Source organism: Sinocyclocheilus anshuiensis, unplaced genomic scaffold (assembly GCF_001515605.1).
Source record: "Sinocyclocheilus anshuiensis isolate Anshui unplaced genomic scaffold, SAMN03320099.WGS_v1.1 scaffold1006, whole genome shotgun sequence".
Classification (NCBI taxonomy): domain Eukaryota; kingdom Metazoa; phylum Chordata; class Actinopteri; order Cypriniformes; family Cyprinidae; genus Sinocyclocheilus; species Sinocyclocheilus anshuiensis.
The window spans coordinates 72,549-97,413 of NW_015540918.1; the positions used below are offsets into that span (position 1 = coordinate 72,549).

The 24,865-nt window shown below is 37.1% G+C and overlaps 2 protein-coding genes and 1 pseudogene across 2 annotated transcripts; 1 reads left to right on the plus strand and 2 right to left on the minus strand.

The window, feature by feature from the left end:
• Positions 1-14,528: 14,528 nt before the first annotated feature.
• LOC107689326 (uncharacterized) lies at positions 14,529-16,110 on the plus strand. Its single transcript, XM_016487275.1, has one exon. It carries the CDS (start codon positions 14,543-14,545, stop codon positions 15,680-15,682), a length of 1,140 nt encoding a protein of 379 aa, XP_016342761.1. The 5' UTR covers positions 14,529-14,542; the 3' UTR covers positions 15,683-16,110.
• A 920-nt stretch (positions 16,111-17,030) lies between these two features.
• On the minus strand, positions 17,031-18,893 carry LOC107689327 (somatostatin receptor type 1-like). Its single transcript, XM_016487276.1, has one exon. It carries the CDS (start codon positions 18,737-18,739, stop codon positions 17,636-17,638), a length of 1,104 nt encoding a protein of 367 aa, XP_016342762.1. The 5' UTR covers positions 18,740-18,893; the 3' UTR covers positions 17,031-17,635.
• A 4,896-nt stretch (positions 18,894-23,789) lies between these two features.
• LOC107689319 (uncharacterized) overlaps positions 23,790-24,865 on the minus strand; it is a 35,476-nt pseudogene continuing 34,400 nt past the window's right edge.

The window sequence follows — 24,865 nt, forward strand, 5'->3', positions numbered from 1 at the left end:
TTTGGGTATGATTTGTCACAGTTTACTTTATTTTGCTATCCTCACTTACATAAATGAACTATAGTGTCCTGCACGCACTATTAAAATAATATCAAAAATCGTATGAATAAATCAGGTCTCTGAATAAATTTTTGGTTTGACTGTATATCCTTCGGTTATTTTCACACTTAATTATGCCCATTAAAATGTATTTTACAAGTTTTTGTTACTTTCACTGTTCATTTTTTTGCTCTCTATAGGGCCTTTCGCACCGCTTTAGTTCCAGAACTAAATGTACAGTACTAAAGTACTGGGACGATTCTGCGCGAACTATTTCCCAGCACCATTTAAAGGGTTGCATTCGCACCGACAGTGTGTACTAAGAAGTGACGTAAGCCGGTCGACAGCGACGTCATTTGTATAAAGGACCATATTTATGTCTACCTGACTCAACCCAAGCTTTACAAGCCTTTCTAGCCTCAGCATGAAACTCTTTTACGTATTCATTCCAACCTGGCTTAGAGTTATACATCTTAGTCTTACGCAGAGACCTGCTTGAGATAAGAAGAGACTCCACAATGTTATCATACAAGAGACATAACTCAAAACCATGTTGCGGGTTCTTACAATTAATATCACAGCATATAGTCGTGTCTTTAGGTAAATCAATATTACTCAACAACATGTCAGACTTAAGACAATATACTTTAAGTTCCTCCTCAGTCAAATTTGACCAATCTAATTTCCCTACCTGCATGTTGTTACTCATAGACAAAAGTGTAGGTAAATTGCCCAGATTTATAGACATAGAAAAGGGCACATGATCAGTAGTGGCAAACTCATAATTAATTCTCATGGACTCTAAAGAATCATGTGCATCAGTTGTGCAGATGCAATGATCTAACCATGAGGTTGTATGCCATGCATCACTGATATACGTGTAACTTTTAGCAGGTAAATGTTCTTTACTGGAGAGGACCAGACCATTATCAGAGCAAAACTGAATTAAATGATTGGCAAATAAGGAGCTACCATCAGAAACATCCGCATTCATATCACCCACAATAAAAAAGCATGTGGTAGCATTATCTTGAATAAAGGACATAACACAAGCCTATTGATCTTCATTTAGATTAGTTTATCCCGAGCACCCACAAAGTTACTGCTCTTTTGTAAGCCTGCAGATGTAATGTCAGGCTCTGGGCGATGTTCTTGCAAGTCAGACCCCCCTTCTGATTCAAGGGCCACGCCGTCACTGTTTATTTACTCTAGGTTTACGAGCCTCAAAATAACGGCGAACATAAATCCCCGCCGGCCAAAGTTGTGGGGCATACATGTCTGCTATTTCATTACACTCAGCAGTAACATGAAACGAACTGAATCTGTTGCGGGTTGAATCAATCTTCCTACATGTAACCGGTTTACCCATTCTCTTAGTCAAATAGGAGCATAGCGTGTCAGCGTCAAGACTACGGGAAAATCTAGTTGCAAACACACTCACCAGCTTAGTTTTGACCACTGGAATGTTGCTCTCAGTACCGGTACCAATAATACCTATTTTCCTCCGCTGGTCCCGTTTCAAGCGAGCCGGCACAGCGGCGTTATTGGACTGCCCGGTAACGCTCGATGGCTTGTGATGCTTTCGTACCCCTTTCCTCACGACAGTGCTCCACGCTGGGGGCTGTAACAGAGGACTCGGGGCCTCTCCGCATGACTGGTGAGCACCTGCCGCCGAATCCCGCGGCTCTTCCTCCCGAGACGCGAACGCAGCACCAACCACCTGCGCCCGGCCAGGGGATCCACGGAACTTCTCAATAGCCGTCACCCGGCGATCCATGACTGCTGCAGCCACCCCCAAGTTCTCATTCACGCTTGCCTGAGCTTCCAGGGCCTCTCTCAAACTTGAAACTTCCCGACTCAGCTGTTCCACTCTACTGAGTAACGCCGAGGCGTCCATGTTACCAAATCCCACAGGCGGGAGTTCATCCAAATAGTGCGAAACAAACCTGGGGATCTTTTCACCGCACTCATTTAACACCTTCAGACAGTCCTTGATGTTATTAATGTCCTTCTGAGGGCCTTTATGCTTGATGCATCGTATTGTAGTCTTGCACATTTCAAACAACAGTCGCTTGGATTCCTTAATCCACTCAGATGAAAAATTGTTTGAGGCTAACAAGACAATTTCATCATTAGACAGTGTTCTCATTTTAACGACAATAAAGTTCAAAAACTCATCCTCCACTATCACTTTCCCATCATCTGTTTTCTAGATAAAAATCTCAGATTTCGTTCGAGAACACACAGCACCTCTAGCACGTACTACCGCACCGGCCGCCATTTTTTCATAAAAGGTATATCAAATCCCAGGTATATATTCATTGCATACATATACTTAGTAGTAAACATCCTTAACTCCATTCTGCTGTCTGTTGTTCTGTTGTCAGTGTTTCTTTGTCTGAATATGGCACTTATCACATGCTGCGTTTGGTATCGGGGCATTTTAACGAGTACAAGTACAGGAGCTCAGTATCGGGCCCGATACCGATACCAGTATCGGTATCGGTGCATCCCTACATTTTACTGACGTTAAGTCGAGGCTCACATCAAGCTCTTCTACATTGGCAAATGTCTTCTTCTGAAGTTGTTTAGTACATATTTAGTGCCTCCAGCCAAAGTGATGTGAACTGTTCAACCACACCACAACACCAGTCATATCTGCTTTAATTTAATAATTGCAAAGGAAAATAGCATCCAGAATGTGACTGGAGCAACAACCACTGACAGAAGCACTTTAGAGATAAGTCTTATCAACATGACATTAAAGCTGGAGCACTCAAGGAACAGAAGAGCTGAATGGAATGGTCAGTAGGATTAAACCACAACAACAACAAAAACACAAAAGAGACTTTTTAATATCTTAATAAACATGCTCATATTTGCTAAGTTTCCAAAGTCACCAAAAAGAAGTCTAGGTCTTAATATGAGCATTTCTTATCACATCTTTCAAAGCCCAAATGAATACTGTATACAGCTGGTACCTAAAAAATCTGAGAACATTTTTAATAAAAAAATTATTTTTTTTTATTTAATCTTTTATCTTTAATTTATTATTTCTGCTTGTATATTGTGCAAGAATATTGTTCCCAAAGAATTTTGGAGAAACACCTGAAACACAACATAAAATATGACTTAAAATAAAGCTGATTGAAAGCCAAAATTTAAATAATGGTAATAAGGGGCAACTTTTTTTCTCTGGGATTTGAAAAACTAATATTTTGCTCCAGCTGTGTTCTGATATATTTTGCTGCTGAAAAGAACCAGCATTTAAGGTATATGACATCATTGCATTGCTTCAAGAAAATCTATATGTGATTAATCAAAAAGCAATGTTTTAATAAAAGAGTGGTCCATTTCTACTCACCCAAACTTCCATAAGAATAGATGCTTCAGCATGAGGAACGGCCCTGATTTACCCTGAGATGGAGCTCTGTGAATGGAGGTTGCCATTAAGCAGACTTAAAAGGCAAGAAAATCAATTAGCATCGCTTGGAGAAAAGGACTGATCAATACTGAGAGAGAGAGAGAGAGAGAGAGAGAGAGAGAGAGAGAATGAACAATGCCAGATGCTTATTGTGTGTTTAAAGGGTGCGAGTGCTCTTACTTAGGGAACTACATCTATGTGTTCATGGAAGCTATTAGTGTGGCCAGTAACAATAGCATAATACTGTACTGTATGTGTGCAGTTATTTGTTGCATTATGTTGCATGTATTTGACGATATGACTGCTATAGTACATTCATGATAAATGCATTTCTGAACATTTTTTTTTTTTAAATGTGCAGTATACAGAAAAAAATTCCAATCTGCATATTTATGTTTTATGTATTCACAAATGGTCAAAAGTTATGAAAAATTACATTTTTTATTTTTTAGTTTTTTTTGTTTAATTGTAATAATATTTGACAATATTAATGTTTTACTGTATATTTGATCAAATATATGCAGCTTTTTGTAAGCATTAGCGATCGTTTGATTAGATGCTGTGTTTGAATAATATAAATGAATCTTGATTTAAGTTGATTTTTTATTTTTATTTTTTAAGCATAGTCCTCAATTAATTTTAGCTACATTTATGATTAAATTCAGATTAAGTCAGTGATCTGCAGTGTTTAATTGAGCAGAGATGCCACAGATTTCTGATTATATTTTGACATTTTACACAAATATGCCAAAACTGTTTATTTCTCATTATCTTCAGACTGGTAACAACATCCCCTTTCGCCTCCAGCTATTCCTCTCACACACAAAAGCACTAAATTAATCTAATATGCCTGCCACAACAATATTGCCACTGGTGCTTCCTATTGGTCAGTGGTTAATTCATTTGAAATTGCAATTGCTTAAAGCATTAATTTACTTCATTCCTTTGTAAATTAGTTTTTGTGTGTTTGTATAAACTGCCTGCGAGAGGTAAAATGAACGCAGATGGGAAGCTATTGAGGCTGTAGAGACACTGGATTATTCTGTCGTTATCAACTTGGGAGTCTCACACCAGCAGTTCAATTACATATGCAACTATTCTTAATTATGCAGGACAAAGGTTTATACTGTATATGAGCAAATGTTGTGTGTGCGTGTGTGTGTATGTATATACATATATATATATATATATATATATATGATTTTTTTATGATATATATTATTTATCTTATTTTATTATTTAATATAAAATATACATAAAACGATTACGGGAAGTCATTACTTTAAAAGCCCGTGTTCAATGAAACATCTGTACAACACAAAGGAATATTCCTCTCAGTGAACTTTGCTTTTCCAGCAGTTGCACACATAGAGTCATCTGACAGTGTTTCACAGAGGAACAAAAACATTTGCTCATTGACTAAAAACTGCACCTCTTATAATTCATTTCCAAGGATGACAGTTATTCAATAGCACAAAATTTAAACATGCATATTTACTCATCTCTTTTTCCCATTTGCTTTAATGGATTGCCTTTGACCAAATATCATTTAAATGTCATTATGATGCATTTCTTTTGCAGCATCTCTCCTTGCTCTCAAACCCCATAAGAAGAGTCAAAGGTAGTGTAAGTAAAAAAAAAAAGTTAATGTTTCCTTTCCAAACTTTGTCATCATTACAGTGTACCAATATATACAGGTAGGTTACTTTGGCCTTGACTAGAAAAAAAAAGCCTATTGAACATTCCCACATTTCCACCATTACTGCCCTGGGGGAAAAAATAAAGTCCATTTAAAACATGGTGATCTTTAGTGACAGCATGCCCCAATAGCAGGACATTTTGCCAAACTAAATGGGGCAAGTTGTCACATAGATGCACTAGGAACATGAACTCATAAAAGCATACAAACATATGCAACAAAGTTCACAAGAACTGCCATTTGTATAAATAAAGAAATATTTGGCAATCCGTTTTTTTTTGTGCTCTTTAATCATTACAATTTTTCCTTTTTGAAGATCCCATTCTCTTAATACTTTTTATTATTACCATTTTCCTCTTCTGTTCTTTTGTTTGACGTGTCATCTGCTGACTGAACACAAATGTTTCATGCCCAAGGGTGCACAAAAACCGACAGATCAAAGCAAACTTTATAATGAAATGTTTCCATCAGTCACTTTTAACCTGCCATTTACACGTTATTTAAAACATCCTCATCCTTTCATGAGTCTGAATACATTTTTTTCCCTAGAAACCTTTCCAACCGGTAACAATGACTGGCAAGTTAAACACAAAGATTTAGAGGTTTTAGACTATAATATTGAAATTTTACAGAAGACATTAGTATTGAAAATATGTTTTCAAGGTTTCCTTGCAGAGTTAAACTATTCAGTGCTTTGATTATTCCTAAAAAAAATGATATTGTTTAAAATGCATTATTTTTTTCCCAATAAAATGCATATCTTTAATTTGGGGAATGTGTGAATTGGCATTGAACTGTACACTGTAAAAATTAGTAAATAAGTAAATAAAATAAGGATTAATTTCACATTAAACGCAATGATAATTGCGTTTCTTTGTAATTATTTGTGAAATTTACTAGCAGTTTCTTACAGGCCATTTTTCCAGTGCATGTAAAAACGCTCTCAAAGTAAAATTAGTAATCATCTTTCAAAAGGCAATGAGAGAAATAAACATCTCAATACTTTTATTATTGCAGTTTTTGAAATTCATTTCTGCTTTGACCTACATCCTCCAATGAAACCAGGAGATATTCTGGGGCAATAAATTGCAACGTGATGGGATTTTGAACGAGGATGTTAATCAAAGTAAATATCAAGATTCTGTGCTCTGATAATGGTTTATAGCGCTACTCCATCATCTCTTCTAGCCTTCTGTTCACCTAGCAAACACTGACTCAGAGGGAAGTAGCAAGGCACTGAACTTTAATTAAAAATCCAGTCTTAATCCTAATGGAGTTGAGATGCTATAAATAGCAGCGTTTCGAAACTGACATCTTTTGCCGTCTTGCTCTTTTCGGTTAGAAGTCAGCAACATGGCAGTGGAGTTCCCGTTGCATTAAGTGGAAATCCCCATGGGCTTAATCACTTTTCCTGTGGCCCTCTAACATGCAAACGTCAGGATTTGTAGAAACTCAGATTTGTTATCTTTTCCGCTGCAATTACAGTTGCAATTTGCAAAGAGGAGAAACGGTTTCTTTGGATAAGCAGAACAATCTACACCCTGGTCGGGGTCAGGAAATTTCCTGCTTCTCTCAAATATGAAAACAATCAGCACGACCTGAACGTGAGCCTCACAGTTGTGGAACAAAGTGCCGTACGCGATCGTCAAAACACATTCTGGCGCAGAAACAAATCACCACTTACTGAGAGAAGACACAGACTTCAGAGAGAAAACAACAAATTGAAGCCACAAACCTCTGTGGGAAAGATGTCAGGGAACAGTGTTTTAACTGGCTCATGAATTATCCCCAGATATTGTATCAAATATCCTACAATCCATTTAGAGCAGGCCAGCTGTTGATCTGTCTGCATTAGGAAACAAAGTTAAATTATCTCTGCTTGAACCATCCACTTTCATTTTTCCTTTTCTCTTTGAATTACACACTTAAACACACTGCAATTCACTGCAATTGATTGCAGATTACTGGTTAAAGGCCCATTCACACCTTAGTCAGGTTACCACCATATTTAATTTTTGACAGGAAGGAAATTGAGTGCGTTAATGGATTGTACTGTTCAACAACATACCGAATGTTCTGCTAACGAAATTCTTACCGAAAAAACATTCAGTAGACAAAAACTCCAAAAAACAGTTTTGAGAGCACTTGCAAGCGACAGGAAGTAAGTGTGCAAGACTGTCCCAGGTCTTAAAAACACCAAAGTGCAGTGCCCTTAACACACTAAGGGCCCTATCATACACCCGGCGCAAGGCGCAGCAGAAGTATTTTTGCTAGTTTCAGCCCGACGCAGTTGTCATTTTCACGTCCTGCGTCTCGTTGTTTAAATAGCAAATGCTGAAACTAGCAAAAAACACTTGCGTCGCGCCTGGCGCCGCATTGCACCGGGTGTATGATAGGGCCCTATAAGTGTGTCCCATCAGGTAATGAAAGGTTCTACACACATTGTGGTCTTCATGCTCACTTGAACACTTGGGCCAAATAAAGGAAATACGTCATATAAGTAGTCAATTGGTCAAGTGCAAAGACCACAAGTGTGTGTATTTGGACAAGGCATTAGTTTCTCTGTGCTACAATCATTATAGTTGTGGTGTGGACTCTGCAATTTTTAGAAATTTAGAACGATTTAAAAAAAAAAAAAAGTTTTTTTTTACCAGTTATAATTATCATCCCTGGTGTGAACAGGCCATAAGGTGCTACTTCTAGAATAGGTTTGTCAATCGTTTTGGAGTCTGTTCGGTGACTGTGATTTCACCAAGTACAACATGTTCCTGGATCAACATCCTTGTTGATCCTGGAACAACATTCAAATCAACCAATCAGAACTGAGGGATAAGTTTACAGGAAATTGAGGGATAACTTTTCAGGAAATATCTGTTTTAGGCTTACCTAACAATCAGGGTTAGGTGCTTCTACTTCCTTGGTAATCAGCTATCATTTCACACTGTTTTTAGGAATAAATTATGGGTAGGGTTAGGTTTAGGGTAGGGATTGTGTTAAGTCTATATTTTTGGACAGTTATGTTCAACAAAAATGTTGATCCAGGAACATGTCTTACTTGGCAAAAGCACGGCGACCAGTCTGTTCATATGCACTCTGCTTATAAAAAAGGCTTGACAACCAAAGTCTATAATCGAGGTGACAAAATTCAGGGTCACAGTTGAATTTTGAGAGTGATTTTGGTTACGTGCTGATGAACTGAACCCCAGTTGGCAACTGGTTGTCAGTGTAATTGACGGGAATCACAGAAGCATGGTCTTTGCTGTCAATCACTGAAACTAGTGTCAATGTGTTGCTGTCAGTCAGGGTTTTCAACATCTCTTGCTTCATGGAAAAAGAAGAAGAGAGAGACCTCAGAGGTTTTAAACACTGAGATTGAAAAAAATAAAATCTTTAAATCCATAAAATGATGCTTCACCTAAAAATGAACATGAAGATGCCATCATTTATGAAAAATAAAATGCCTTAAGTCAATTCAAAGCTGTATGATTTTCCTTCTCCTGAAAAATACAAAACAATTTTTCAAAATGTCTCAATGAGCTAACGTTCTTCCAACAATAAATAAATAAAAGGAAGGAAGAAAGGAAGGAAATGAAAGGAAAGTAAAAATATCATACAGCTTTGGAACGACATGATGGTGAGAAAATGATGACAACATTTTCATTTCTTGGGTGAACCATTAGGCCTACTTTAAAGATGCAATACAAAGTGTAGATGTTTACTATAGTTATCTGTCAGAAATATTAGTGAAGGCAATCACAAGTTAGAAATTGGGAATAACTTTAGTTACCTGTCCATACAGAGAGTATTCAGTCCACTTGTGTGTGATGTTTTATGTACCTGACAATGTGGTCGGCAATCCCAAACACTGATTGTGAGAATAAGGATGCTCCTCAGGAGCCAAGAAACTCCTATAAGCTCAACACAAACCTTTATAACGACAAATGAGACCGTCATCTCTAGTCACGGTTACTACTCACTGAGTCCTACCACAGCACGGCTGGAGTGTGTTTGCTCTAATTACACGCAATACAAACTATTCCACAAGCTCTGGTGACTATGTGTCTGTTTACTCTACGCTTGCCTCTCTTGTGGTGGGGTCAGTAAATGTCACCATATTTTATTAATGTGTTATGAGAGTATGAACTGACAGTGTGTTCTCCTATTAGCTTGGATATTGTATTAATTAACTCAGACAGACCGAGACTCATTCAAGTCTTCTCAGACGCGCGACTGGACGCTGCGACTTCTGCAAGCTCCCGAGGAGCCAATTACAGGGTCATTTCAAACATAATAAAGAATAAATGAGTGGTTATTAGCTATTCTGCACTGAAATGAAATATCAGTGCCTGTTTACTTCTGATATTCAAATCAAATGTTGATGGATGTGAAAAATAAAACAGACTAATGCTTCAACTTAAGAGTTCAAGATGGACTCTTCACAAAGCCAGTAAGAACGTTTAGAAAACTATTCATTCGTTTTTTATTAGCATGCATATTACTAGCATATTGGCTGTTTATTAGTGCTTATAAAGCACATATTAATGCCTTCTGAATGACCATATTCTAGATCCCTTAAAGTAACACTCCACTATTTTTGAAAATAGGCTCATTTCCCAACTCCCCTAGAGTTAAACATCCAACACCTAAACATAAATACTACAACAGCTACCTTACTGTCAATAAGCAGCAAATTAGGAGTTTATTGAGGGAAAACTCATTTGATATTGAATATGTGTTCCTCAATCTAGTGTGTTACTGAAGTGTTTTAGTAATTCAAGTGTATTACTGCTTTGAGATTAACCACTGAAAACGAATATGAAGCAACAATCTCATGCTATATTTTGATTGACAGGCTTATAGAACAAAATATACAAAAAAAACAAAATAATAAAATGGGATGAAATAAAAAGTAATAAAAAATTCAATATTAAATTTATATTACATAAAAATAAATGAATACATAAATCTGAATGTTGAATAAATAAATAAACAATTGAATAGAAAAATAAATAATAAATAAGGAAATGAAATATGACCGAACATGAACATATTAATATAAAAGATAGATGGTGTAAAATAAATAAAACAAACTTTAATGTAAAAATAAATAAATAATAATAATAAATAAGATTTGAAAGCATAGAATAGAACAGAATAGAACGTTTTCTACTTAGATTGGGGAATTTTTGGAGTTCCTTCAAACCTGAGAACAGTTTGAGACGTTATGAATCTCTCGAGAAGACACATGAGATTATAGACTTTTATTTTCTACTTTTTATTTGATGTAATCTCAGAGAAGCATCTCATTTGTGATTTTTCTTACCTACAGATGCCTGTATCTCGTTGTGGAGCTCAGAACATTAATTCAGACTTGGGAATGTCAGGTTTTTCTCCAGTCTAAGTAGAAAACAGTCAAATGCAAGGCCGCTCAACTGATCAAACACCAAACCTGGGAGAGGCTTTCAGTGGATGTATAATGAGAACACAGGAATTTGCTTTGACTCATCAACATCTATCAAGTGTTCCACCAGAGAAGGATTAAGGTGTATCGTGATACACAACGTTAGATGGCTCGCTTTTGATTTCCAGCTTTAGAAGAAAGCAAGGCACATCTTTATCTTGGTCTGCATCTGCCTACTTGTTTTATGGGTCCATGTGAAAGACTGTGTTTATCCAGTGGGAATATTAATCCTGTGGGGATGTTTAATGTAGTTACTTTAAGCCATTTTGTGAATTTTAAATGGCTGTTTTTGAATCGTGAAAGAAACATGTTTGAGTGACAGCTCTAAATTGCCCAGTGATTAGTGCTGCGCTGTACTGGCTTCCTCAGATGCCCCGTCTAACTTATAAAGCTACCTGTAAAAGCTTTTGACATTCAAAATCAAAGTGGTTAAATGAATTTTAAAACAAAGTTATTAGTCAGTCCATTAGGAGTGCTGCGATTGTTTAATTGCTTAAATGAAAGTGAATTGCTAGATTTAAAGTCTCACATTAGTGCCTCACATTTTGGTGCACGCAGGCCGTGATGTGTAAGATTTGAATTGTACTCTATGCAAGTACATTTGGAAATGTGTCAGAATTAATAATGCACCACTTTTTTTAGTCCTGCCATACAGGGCACTATATATAAAACTAACATTAACACAGACTGTCTTCTTTTGCAGCCAGAGGTTTGTTACCACCCTAAAAACATACTTTAAATATGTAGAGTGCAACAGGGTGGCTTTGCAATGCGTTGGTCGTACTTGCTTGAAAGTATTGCAAGTATTGCAAGTAAAGAGTTTCTGGCTTTACTCTGAAGTCTTGGCCTGGTATCGCACACATGCTAGTAGACAGCTTGTGTAAATGTGCAGTGACTAAACTGGCTCTTTTTCCTCCTACTACTGTTCTGTATTGTGTAACAGATTTTCTGTGAGAACACTGATCTAATTTTCACACAGAGCTGATACTGAGCCAATAAACATGATGACTCTTAAAGAGCCTTTGAAATCAAGAGCAATTCAGAATTATGTTAATGAAGCTACAATCTCATTCTGTATTTTGATTTACAGGCTATAAAAATGACCAAATATGAGCATATAAAAAGTAATGATAGATGAGGTAGAATAAAGCTTTAATTAAAAGCATGTTTTAATAATTAAATAAACAAACAAACACACTGTAATATAAATAAATAAATAAATGTTTTTAGCCTTTCAAATCAAGAGTAATTCATTATGCTATATTTTGATTTATTTTTAAATATGAACATATAAAAAGTAAGATGGGGTTAAATGAAAGAATGTATTAAATTACCAAATTAATAAAACTGCATGTTTGGATAAATAAATAAATATTAAATTAAAAAAACATTTCAATGAAAGAAAGAAAGAAAGAAAGAAAGAAAGAAAGAAAGAAAGAAAGAAAGAAAGAAAGAAAGAAAGAAAGAAAGAAAGAAAGAAAGAAAGAAAGAAAGAAAGAAAGAAAGAAAGAAAGAAAGAAAGAAAGAAAAAGTTTTCTACTTAGAATGGGGAAAAAAACCTGTCATTCCCAAACCAGAATTTATGTTCCACAACAGGACACAGAGATCTGTAGAAGAGAAAAATGACAAAAAGCTTACTTTAATATCTCAACTGCTTCTCCTAGACAGCAATGAGAATAAATGGAGACTTTTGTAGTTTTGGTCTGACATTGTACACATAGTAGACAGGTTGTGTTTAAAATGTGCAATGTCTAAACCAGCGATTTTTCCATCCTACAACATGTCTCACACTGACATTTTTCCAAATATTACAGCATAATTCATGTGCTCGCTTACATGTGTGTTCCTGGTGAGATGAAGGTGAAACTACACACCTGGCAATTCAATCCAGCCAGGTGCTTGTATTAGGTGATGTAGGAGTCTGTTTCCTGCTCAAAAGACCAGCATGTTGTGTTTTTGGTGCTGGTCTACTTAAACAGCAGGTTGACTAGCCTGACCAGCTGTTGCACAGCATGCCAGTGCTGATCCACCATCTAGACCAGCACTAAGAAGCAATGAAATTGTAAGCTGTTGATGTCAGCTGGGTTGTTATGATGGAAGCTGTCTGGAGCTGATGAAGTTCAAGCTAATTTTTTTTTTAAGTTGACAGTTTAACATTTCTTGGTATTAAATACTGCCATGGGCTGTATCTTTCAAACCTACTTCTAATTAAATCATGACTCACTAGCTGTCTTCCTTCAAGATGTGCCGTAGGAGGAATTCAGTACTAGAGCATGTGACATTTTTTATAAATACACACGTACCACCTACTAAACAACAGTGTTGTATTGTGTAACAAATTTTCTGAGAACAGTGTTAAACTGAGACTAAGATTTAAAAAGGTGTGTACGTGCGTGTGTGTGCGTGTGTATATATATATTATTTTAGTTATTATATTTACTTTTTTATTTAATTATAATTTTGTATTTATTTTTTTATATTTTATTTGAGTAATTAATTCATTCTAATAACAAATTAGCAAGTAATATAAAATGTATATATATGAAATATACTACTTGAAATATATATTGTATAATTTTATTACAATATTTAATTATAATTACAAATTAGAACATATAGAAAGTAAGAGTATATTTATTATATTCATATATACAATTTTATTTATTGTTATTATTCGATTTGATTTCTTCGATATTGATTTTTTACATTTATATTATTTATTAATTTTACATGTATATGTGTGCTTGTGTGTCTGTTTAATTTTATTATTATTTATTTTTTAAATGATAAAAGCTGAAATGAAATTGAAAGGATTTAAAAAGTCAATCTAAAATGTTGCTGACGTGTCCTTAGTGGATTTAAGGACATTGCTATGTTGTTAGGGCGTTGCTAGGGTGTTTTTATGGGAGGTTGGTGGGTGGAATGACTAGTAAAAATGTTCACTTAGAAAAGAAAGAGCATACCTCTCCTTTAAAGGCTGGGTTGATTGTAAACGGTTGGCTCACAAAACGGCAAACTTCTCCCAAAACACCTGTATCACCTTCACTTCAACTTCTTGTTCTTTGATCTTTCTTGGCATACTGGTAACTCCTTTTCCTATTACCCATAATTCCATTTCCTGTCCTCATTCCCCACCCCCTGACCCTCCAGACTGTAGAACATAAAATCAAATGTTCCCGCAACCTCACTTCCTGACATTCATTGACATTTCCTCCAGGAAGCATCTGCTGGTCCCTCATGAAGCAGCCTGTCAGAAGGACAGAATAATACTGTTAGTCATGGGGCATTCAACACTGCATTAGTCCCATGTGAGCCCTTGAAAACACACACTGATGTCAATCAACACGCATTCAAATCTGACAGTGTTGAGTGTGACATGTAAACAGAGGTATAGAACTACTGTAAAATGCACTCCCAAATGCAATGAGCGGTGCTACTGGGAATTTTTTTCCCCCAGTTTGTTTTGTCAAAGAATCCTGTTACAGACACAATGAACAAGTAAAATACATGGGAAAAAGTCCTTGTTCAATGTTACACATATCTTTATGAGGGGATGCTAGGCTAGGCAGTTATGATGTTCCCAAGGTATTGAAACCTAAAACCTTCAAGGAGGCAATGGGTGTGGATCCACGATTGGATTTAACGGATCCTGTGCCAAGGAACATAGGTTTTTCCCATCAGTTTGAGCTCATCTATCAATCTGCTGTAGGAGTTTGCGTATTATGCGAGCATTAGTTTCACCAGCAACTGATTTTGATCATAGTTGTGATTGTTTTGCTTCGGCAGCACCACCACCCAAGAGGAAGTGAACGGCTGTATCAAGGCTGAACAGACTTCCTGTGCTTGTTGTCTTGGGAGGACCTCACAGGGGCAGCTAAGAAAGCAGACAGTTTCATTTAGTTCCAGTCAGCGTGCCGACATGGAGCTCTGGACGGGATTATATCTTGTGAGTCTCCTCAACATGGCACGTTGTTTGCCTGAATCGTCTTACACTGTTCATTTGAACCAACGCTCATTCGAACATGCTCAGAATTATTGCAAACCTGGAAGTTTCCTGACCAACATTCCAAATGAGAAGGAAATGGTGAAGATTCTGAAAACAATCTGGGATGTGAATAGCAAAACCGCCACGTCATTTTGGATTGGACTGAAGAAGGATAAAGGCATCTGTGTTGAACAGCATTTGCCTCTTAAAGGATTCTACTGGACGGTGGGCAGCAGCACTCAATCTGACGTTAAAACCTGGAAAACCGAACCTTCAGGTACTTGCGCAAATCTTCGCTGTGGGCTGCTTTCAGTGGAATACAGTGACTCTGGCACAAAAAGCAATGGGTTTGTGGATGCTGCCTGCAAACAGGAACATCCTTTCATTTGCAAACGAAACATCAAGGTGGCATGTCCTCGACCAGAAATACTCAACACACATGACATGATTGAGCCAATAAATGATCCGTATACACGTCAGATTGTTTGCCGTTCTGGTGCCAGGTTCAATCTGACATGCTCCAAAGATCTAGTTTGGACTCTGGTCGGCAACGAAAACATGAATATATCTCAACTCTGCCTAGAGTGCAGAAAAGGCTACAGGAAGGATGCGTCCGGAAACTGTGTGGATGTAAACGAATGTGAAGAATCGAATCCATGTAAGCACAAATGCCTGAACACAGAAGGCTCCTACAAATGTCTATGTTCGTACAGTAACGATGGCATTTGTAATGGACCATCAAAGCCGCCCACCACCAATCTGAAAAACAATGAATATTCAAACATAAACAGGGGCAAATCTGGGCTAACTCAGCCTACGTCTCTGCCTGATGATGAAGTCAGAATGAATGAGACAGTCATACGCATTGAGGAGAGCGCTGGAGACATTTCAAATATCGTAGTACATGTGATTATAGCTCTGTTGATTTTCATAGTGCTGCTGGTGATTGTGGCAGCCATCGTGAAAGGCTGCCTGAGCAGGAGATCCATAAAACTGGCCCGGAGGAAGGTGGAGGCTGTGGCTCTGAATGGATCCAGCTCCATGGAGAAGGTGAATGAAAAAGAGGAAACCTAAGTGGGAGAGACTGAGCAAATGTAAGATAATTCAATGTGACACATGCAGACTACAGAGGGTGCGTTTTGCAAGATATTCCTCTCTCAGAACATTTGGGTGTGAGTTCTGGAGTCACAAGAGTGCTGTGTAATTACTGCCTTTGAATTTCATTTGCCATTCCGTCTCACAGTTGAAATCAGGGTCTTTATGCCGATGTGGATTTGGAAATCCTATCTAGGTCACATCGACGGTAATTCGATTTTGCTTTTGTTTACTCTTTCATAGCTGATATTTAAATGCACCTAGGTGGCGATGTAAGAACTGTTGAAGATATTATGTTAATACTGCCATTGGATGTGTTTTCTAATGATATATTTATGCTATGTTTCACAAGTTTTAAACTTGTCTTTTTAACTGAAGAATAAGAATAAATAAAGAATAAATAAAGACGGGTGTTTAAGCTGCTGTACGCCGTGGTCGTTTCTTTGAGTACCACACGTAAATGTTTGTATTACCTGACAGATATCGCTGAAATAGGTGTCCTGGGAGATTATACTTGTTTCTGGAACTGCTTGTAAACAGCAAAAAGAAGAATCTGACCACTGACGCGTGGCTGGTGTGAGTTTAGTCAGGTTATTATTGTGCAGTTCCGTTTGGTGCCGCTTGAGGTGCTGAAATCACTTACAGCTGTTTTAAAGGCGCGCTCAGTCATTTTTGTTTATATGATTCTGGCCGATATGGCAGTAGACTTGAACTAATACTAATAATTATCAGTGTGATTGCAGTATCACGCAGATGTATTTTTAAATCATTTCAAATATATAATTTATTAACATATAGTAATATATCTATTTTTTAAAAAGTGCACCTTTAATAAAGAAAATAGAGTACGACTTAAGTATACATTTCACCTTTTGTCTAAAATGGGATCATGTCATAGTCCGTGAGTTTTTTTTTCTTTTTGATAATATTTCACAATTAAAAAGTACATAATACATAAATTATAATCATGAATGAATAAATAAACACATTGCGGGTGAAATAAATTACACTAAGGATAGCCATAAATCAGCTTTGTATTAGACATATTCCCTGCAGCAGCATAAACAGAAGTACAGCAGTCAATGGAAACGTTTCTCACAGGCTTCAGGTCAGATTTGATATCTCACCTTCACTATTAGGATTAGGTTTACAATCAAACACCTAACATTTAGGCTTCAGAACCGTCTTTTATAATTATTACAATATTTTCACTTGAAATATAATTGAAATTCAACCTGTGCCATATAAAAAAAGTGCAGACTCAAACATTTGCTTTGTTTTTGCATTTTTTTTAAAGAAATGTAACATAAAAAAAAATTCACTGACTAACATTGACAGAATCTACTCAAAACTTATGACTACTGCTGTGATGTAACATTTGCATACTGCACTGCGATTGGTCTTCTTTCTTGCATATATTTGCATACTTAATTTAGATGACTGTTTTGACAAGGCAAGGTGGTTCTGATTTCATTTCTGTACACAGAACCAAAACATAAAAACCGAAAACTGTAACACTATTTGATCCAGCTTTGCAAGCACTGCAAGCTTGCTTCGTAAAATACAAATCTAGTTTTACCACATAATGCACTGAGAGTGAATGGTTTCCCATTATTCCATTTCAAAATAAACAACCATTTGGCTGTGGATATTTCTTTTTTTATCTGAACCAACGTCACACATTTTACCCATATCGACACACTTTATAACAACTTTCATTAATAAGCCATTCAAAGCATTATATAAGCATAAAAAGTTCATGCACATTCATATAGGCAAAATTGCACATTAACTTTAGATTAAGCATTATATAATCTAATAATGGCATTAACGAAAGTTATTATGAAGTCTTACCAATACATCTCAACAAAAAAACACATACTGCAATGACAACAGATAACAAAACAAGTCTTTATGCTGTAATACCGAGTCCTACAGCGTTGTAGTTCTAGATGTGCAGGTGCCATTCCTGTACGTGCTGCCCGACTCCAGATTGTCCGGTTGAAAGTCATCCACACTGTATCCTCGACTCTTCAGAGCCGTGGCATAGTAATCTATGGGTTCCTCCGTGGCGTTATCCCACCACCGGAGGCATAAAATCCTCTGGAAGGAGCGTCTGAAGTTATCTGACAAGAATCCGTACAGGATGGGGTTGGCACAGCTGTTGGCATATCCCAAAATCACAGCCAGCTGACTGAGGGTGGCATTGTGCTGCTGGACGAACACGCTAACCAGCTGCACGATGTGAAAAGGCATCCAGCAGATCACAAACACCGTCACCACCATCATCACCATCAGCGTGATCTTCCTCTCGGACTTTTTGCGCTGCTGCCAGCCAGCTTTCAACGCGACCACCCGCATCTTCACTATGATGAGGATGTAGCACATGCATATGGCAATGACAGGGAAGAGAAAGCCCATCAGAAAGGCGTAGATCACAAATATAGCCATCCACCGACGCTCGGGCTCAGGCATCTGCATGTTGCAAGCCACCGATCCGTCAGAGTTGGGTGCAGTGGTGGAGAAGATGATGATGGGTAGGATGACGAGGATGGAGAACATCCAGACTCCTAAGTTGACCATTTTGGCGATGGTGGGTCTTCGGTACCGGGCTGCTTTGATGGGATGCACCACGGAGATGTAGCGATCGATACTCAACACAGTCAGACAATAGATGCTGGTGAACATGTTAATGGCATCAACACTTAAAACCAATCGACACAGGAAAGAACCAAAGGGCCAGTGATGAAGTAAAGAAGAGGTGACTAAGAAAGGCACACTCAACATGAGTAACTCATCCGCGATCGCCAAGTTCAAGATGTAGATGTTCGTCGCAGTTTTCATCTTGGCATACCTGAAGATCACATAAATCACCATCGAGTTCCCACAGAGTCCCACCAGACAGACTACGGAATAGATGAAGGAGATGAAGATCGCGCTGCTGCCGTGAAAATCCCCGTTATGCGTCTCGTTGCTGGAGAAGTTTAACAGATATAAACCATCCTCCAGGTACTTGATGGTGTCGTTGGGCAGCATTCCGACACAGTTTTGAGCCTTTCTATGGATTTGAAGAGTTTATAAATTAGAAGATGCGCGCATTGGTGCTGCGAGACTCCGGAAGGCGCATCCCGACGCTGCGGCGGTTTCAGCACCATGGACAGTTACTCCACATCCACATGCATCACATTCACATACGTCACACGTGCAACATCACGCCATCGGCTCCTAATGGTTTTGTGAGCGTGTCTGAGAAACAAAAATAGTTTCTTGACGGCATCTAGACCTTCATTTCAATGTCAAAACACATAAAAAAATTTCGATATCAAATAAAGCAATACATACAATGTTTCGTCTTTCTTGTTGTCTAAGTTAACTTAAAACAACACTCAGATAGCTTGATTTTTTTTTATTAGAAAGCTATATTTGTAACATATTAGTAACTTTTGCTCCTTTTTTTTTTGTTGTTGCTCTTTTTGCTTTGAATTTTAGACACCACCATCTTCTAATGACATCAACATCCTCAACATTGTCACAGGGCTGTTTAGAGCACCCTAGAAATAACTGTTTAATTCACATAGTATATGATCATATTCATTAGAAACCAAACCTATGCTATTGCAATGAGTTGCATGCAGTCACTCAGACTAGAGTACATGCTAAACAGGTAGGCTTAGTTTCCACACACAGTTGAGTTTAAAATTCATAGCTTTTCTTCATGCCCTTTCCCTCTAAAATTGAATAAAATATGTTGTTCATCCTAGACAAAGAAAGGGGTTTTACAAAAGGTCCACTGAACAAATGAAAAGCTCAGTATTTTGAATCTGGAGTCATTCAGTTGGCATCTTTTGTGACTGTTGCCATAGTCTTTATATAGTTTTCCTACAATGCACAATGCCTTATAATAACAACAAAGCACCAGTGAGTGTGAAGAGGAAGCTTATCTGTGCTTATTTCTGGCACCACCTAGTGATGAATGCAAAGCTAAAGAAAATAATCCAACTTCAGTTAAAACAAATGCTGTTTGAGGGGCTATATAGTTTAGTTAAAAATACCAGGTTTCTGATCCATACTACATTTAGATGCATCTCTGAATGTGTGTAGATGAACCTTTTTATGCAAAACAACAACAACAACAAAATCAAACATTGTATAACTTTGGTTAGCTTAATTTTCACTATTTAACAATATAATTCACTTAATATGAATACAATTTTAGAAAATGAAAATCCAAAATATTTAGGTTAAACTCTCAATCACTTCACTTATAAGGTTTTGCAGAACAGAGTACCAAATAAATAAATAAATAAGTAAATGGACGGACGGACGGACAGATGGACAGACAGACAGACAGACAGACAGACAGACAGACAGACAGATAGATAGATAGATAGATAGATAGATAGATAGATAGATAGATAGATAGATAGATAGATAGATAGATAGATAGATAATAGTAAACACATGTGTATGGAGCATGTTGCATCTAGTTCAGTTGATCAAAAGCTCTGGATAAAACATTTACATTTATTAATTTAGCAGGTGCTTTTATCCAAAGTTACAACAAAAACAATTTGTCATCCATTTAATGTGTAAGAAAATCTATAGCACATTATGTAGAGGAGACTACAGGTGCTGAGTTTTTGGTGGATGTCGCTTGAAAGTGTTTGAAAGATAAATCAAGTCTCAGACTAGGGGGCATTTTTCTAATTAAAGTTTGAACAATTTCAGTATGTTGTAACATGCCCACAATATTCTATTCGTTTAACAAGACAGCTGGTAAGACATGTCAGACCTAAATTACCATTTCCCACCTGAAATAATTTTACCCTCTTCAGTCCCAAGCCAAGACACTCCATCTCAAAATGCTCACACCTTGAAAACAGGATATAAGAATAGCAAAAACCTGAAACTCTTTTGTCAGAATTTGAGTGATACCTCATTTTTTCTCACAGATGGTGAACTGGAGAAGAGCCAGATCATTCAGCAGGTGTTTCTCTCTTTCCATCTAGTTAAGAGCAGTGTCTTTGCCTGGTGTCATATGAAGTGATCTGACTTCTTCAGGGCAAATATGATTTCAGCCATCAGGTAGATACAGCTGTCTGGCTCTGGCTGTTAGGCTGCTTATTAAAATACATTAATTAGTAAGACATTTGTTTTAATTTTAGTCAGTACATTTATTGTTTCACAACCAAACATTTTTATATTATTAAAAAATATAAAATTATTTATATTTTTATAAATGTATAAAAACAATTATCTTTATTTTATTATTTATAAAAATAATGATCTTTAATGAATAAATATAGCATTCTGGTTAGAGTCTGATCTAAACCCTAAGGGCCCTATCATACACCCGGCGCAATGCGGCACAAATGTTTTTGCTAGTTTCAGCCTGATGCTGTTCTCATTTTCCCGTCCTGCGCCGCGTTGTTTACATAGCAAATGCATTTGCGCCCATTTGTGCACCCATGGAGCGTGCTAGTCTAAAAAAGAGGTGTGTTCAGGCGCATTGCTGGCGCGTTGCTATTTTGAGGAACTGAAAATAGACTGCGCCATAGACCAACTCAAACCTGGTCTAAAGTCTGGCGCAATATTTTTTCTTTGTAATTTACAGAGCGCGTTAGTAATATGGGCCTATAGGCGGGTGCACAACACGCGTACACTTTGCTTATTACACACACAGGGATGCAACTGGCTTTTAAAGGTGATGGGAGATGAGACTCTGATTGGTTTATTGCACATTACACCCAAAAAACACCCATTACTCATTGAGAGAATAGGGACAACCTGTTTAGACCATGCGCCCCAGGCGCGCCGACCGTTTTCCCGTCGTTAAACTAGCAAAAGTGGATTCGGACATGCCCTGAGTGCACCTTCACCCTGCACTTTAGACCATGCACTTAGATCGTTAAAATAGAGCCCTAAATATTACACTGCTATTCTGATATACAGTGGGTATAGAAAATAATCACCCCCTTTACAATAATCACAATTTGTTGCTTTGTAGCCTGAAATGAAAATGGACACATTTTTTGTTTTAGCCAGCTGTATTTACTCAGTGCAACTTATAACATCCAAGTGAAAAATATAACACCAACATGTCAGGAAAAAAAATAAAAAAGCAGAATCACTGAGTTGGAAAAAGGATCACCCCCTTGTGTCAGTATTTTGTTGAACCACCTTTTGCTTTCATTACAGTCTTTAGTCTGTTGGGATATGTCTCTGTCTCTACTAACGTTGCACATCTAGACTTTGCAATATTTGCCCACTCTTCTTTGCAGAACTGTTCAAGTTCAGTTAAATTTGATGGCGAGCGTTTGTGGACTGCTGTCTTCAAGTCATTCCTCAGATTTTAAATGGGGTTTAAGTCTGGGCTCTGACTAGGCCATGCAAGGACATTCACCTTTTTTTCTCCTTCAACCACTGTGTGGTCAGTTTTGCTGTGTGCTTTGGGTAATTGTCATGTTGGAAGGTAAACCTTCTTCCCATAGACAACGTTCTGCCAGAGGGTGATGAAATATTTTATTTACCCTACAGAAAACAATTGAAGAAGTTACTTTGCTTGTTTGTGAAAGTTAGTTTGCCTCATATGTGAGCTGGGTGCATTTGAAGGCCTCAAGGCCAAACTGAGTGACTGTATAGGCCTGATTGAGTTTACAATTAAGTCATTTTTAGGAGGGGGTGATCCTTTTTCCATATCAGTGATTCTGTTTTTTTTTCTGACATGTTGGTGTTATATTTTTCACTTGGATGTTATAAGTTGCACTGAGTAAATACAGCTGGATAAAACAAAAACTGTGTCCATCTTCATTTCAGGCTGCAAAGCAACAAAATGTGATTATTTTAAAGGGGGTGATTCTTTTCTATACCCACTGTATAAATGTTAAATGTACAGATTCCACTCAAACTCGTGTGGGATAAAAAACATCTCTCTCCATTGATGATCATTCGAAAATGTAAATTGCAATTGCAAAAAAAATAAAAAAATCATTATAGTATAGTAGATGCTTCAACAGTGAACAAAAGCTGCCTGTCCATGAAGTGAAGATGGCAGCATCCAGGTTGTGTGCTTCTGAGCTGCATGAATCAGCCGACCATCCAAATGCTATTTAGATGAATGAGAAACTGCAGGTATTTTAGACCTCCTTGGCTGACAGAAAAGAAAAAGCAAAGCAGCTCTTATGCAGTCTATGCTGTCCATTTGAAAGTTTAAGGTCAGTAGGATTTTTTTTAAGGACACATTATATTGACCAAAAAGTGACCCAAAACATTTATAATGTTACAAAAGAGTTTATTTCAAATAAATGCATTTTTTTTTGTTAAGCTTTCTATTCATCAAAGAATCCTAAAACTATCACAATTTCCACAAAAAAACATTGATAATAATAAGAAATATTTCTTGAGCTGCAAATCAACATATTTGAATTATTTCTGAAGGATCATGTGATACTGAAGACTGTAGTAATGATGCTGGAAATTCAGCTTTGCATTACAGGAATAAATTACATTTTAAAATATTCAAATAGAAAATTATTATTTTGAACAGTAATATTTCACAATATTACTGTTTTTACTGTACTTTTTATCAAATGAATGCAGCCTTGGTGAGCAAAAGAAACTTTTTTCAGAAACATCTTACCAACAACAAACCATGTTTTAATAAGTTATGCCTGGCTTATTCACTCAAAATAAAATGTCATATATTAATTAACTTGAGGAATATTTTAAATGCAACGAAGCCTTTGCAACAAAAAGATGATGTTTTCTTACTGTATTTCAATTTAGCTACAAATTAATTTAGCATTCAATTCATTTAATACAAAAATATTAAAATAATACTACATTATTTAACATTTACTAACGATATTTTTCTGGTGTACAATAAGAAATAAAGAATAAAAACTAACTATGTTTTAATTTAATACAGAGGCTGGATGATGGAAAAACATAATCAAATTAAATTGTTGGTCTGGATCTTGATTTTTCACACATTTAATATTTTTTCATGTTTGTTTTTAACAAATTTAAACTGATTTCATGCAACAAAATGTTCAACAACTGTGTTGCATTAGCTAATTTTTATCAACTAAGAAGCAAAAATCTCATTTTGTTCATTCTCTGACCCTGAGCAGAATCTCGAGACCCGAAGCTCCACTGCGGTCCTCTAGTCATCCAGGGACTGCTCCATCCATCCCAGATGACTCCGAACATCAGCCCTCAGTTTATAGAGAAGAGCATCTCCAGGCTGCAGCATCAGAGCTTCAAGAAACACACACACGCACAGATATGTTAGAGCAAAATGTCACGCTCACCTTCCCCAGCATTTATCTATCAGTCTCCTGTTTACAGAGAAGAGTAGCATTATTTGTGTTGTCTTCACCACAACAGCTTTGCTCACAGTTAGTCTCTCAGCTTTATTCTTCTCACACAGAGACTGACGTTAATATTAGGCTACCATCACACAGTGCTTATTCTTGACTGAAACATCAGGCTGCGAGAGACAGTGAATAGGAGGACATCTACTTTTTAGTTCACACAAGAAGGACAATTTGTGAGCAATTTTCCGTCTGCATTTGCATAAACTACCATTGCTCGCCTGGTACCTTTACAGAAGTTGTTTTGCTTTAAAGCGCTCGCACATGTAAAGGCCTTGATTTGAGTGAGATAATGTAGAAAAACGTATTTTTAGGGCTTATAGGATACGCGTTCAATGTGTCTATTTATGGCTAACAAAATTAGATTGTTTGAAAGCGCACACTGGAATAGCAAGTGATTACTCCATTCACGGAGAACATACTTATTAGATACCGACCTGTTTCAGCCGCAGGCAGAGGGAATTGGGAATGGGCTCTAAGAAACTCTTTTTTCATATCAGAAATGTTTGCACATCCTTGCGTTCGACTTCATAAATATGCAGCCTGTCAAGAGGAAATCTATAACTGGTTTACACTGTAACCATAGCAACCACCTGTCTCTAGTTGTAGAGCAGTAAAGGGACATGGTTGCTGCATTTGTTTTCCTTCCGTGTCTTTTCCCCCCCAGCCAAACCTATCATGCTCTTGTCCTCTTGTGTGTGAAAGTGTGCTGATACCATTCATCTGCCACACACATACACACACACACACACACACACACACACACACACACACACACACAGTTTTA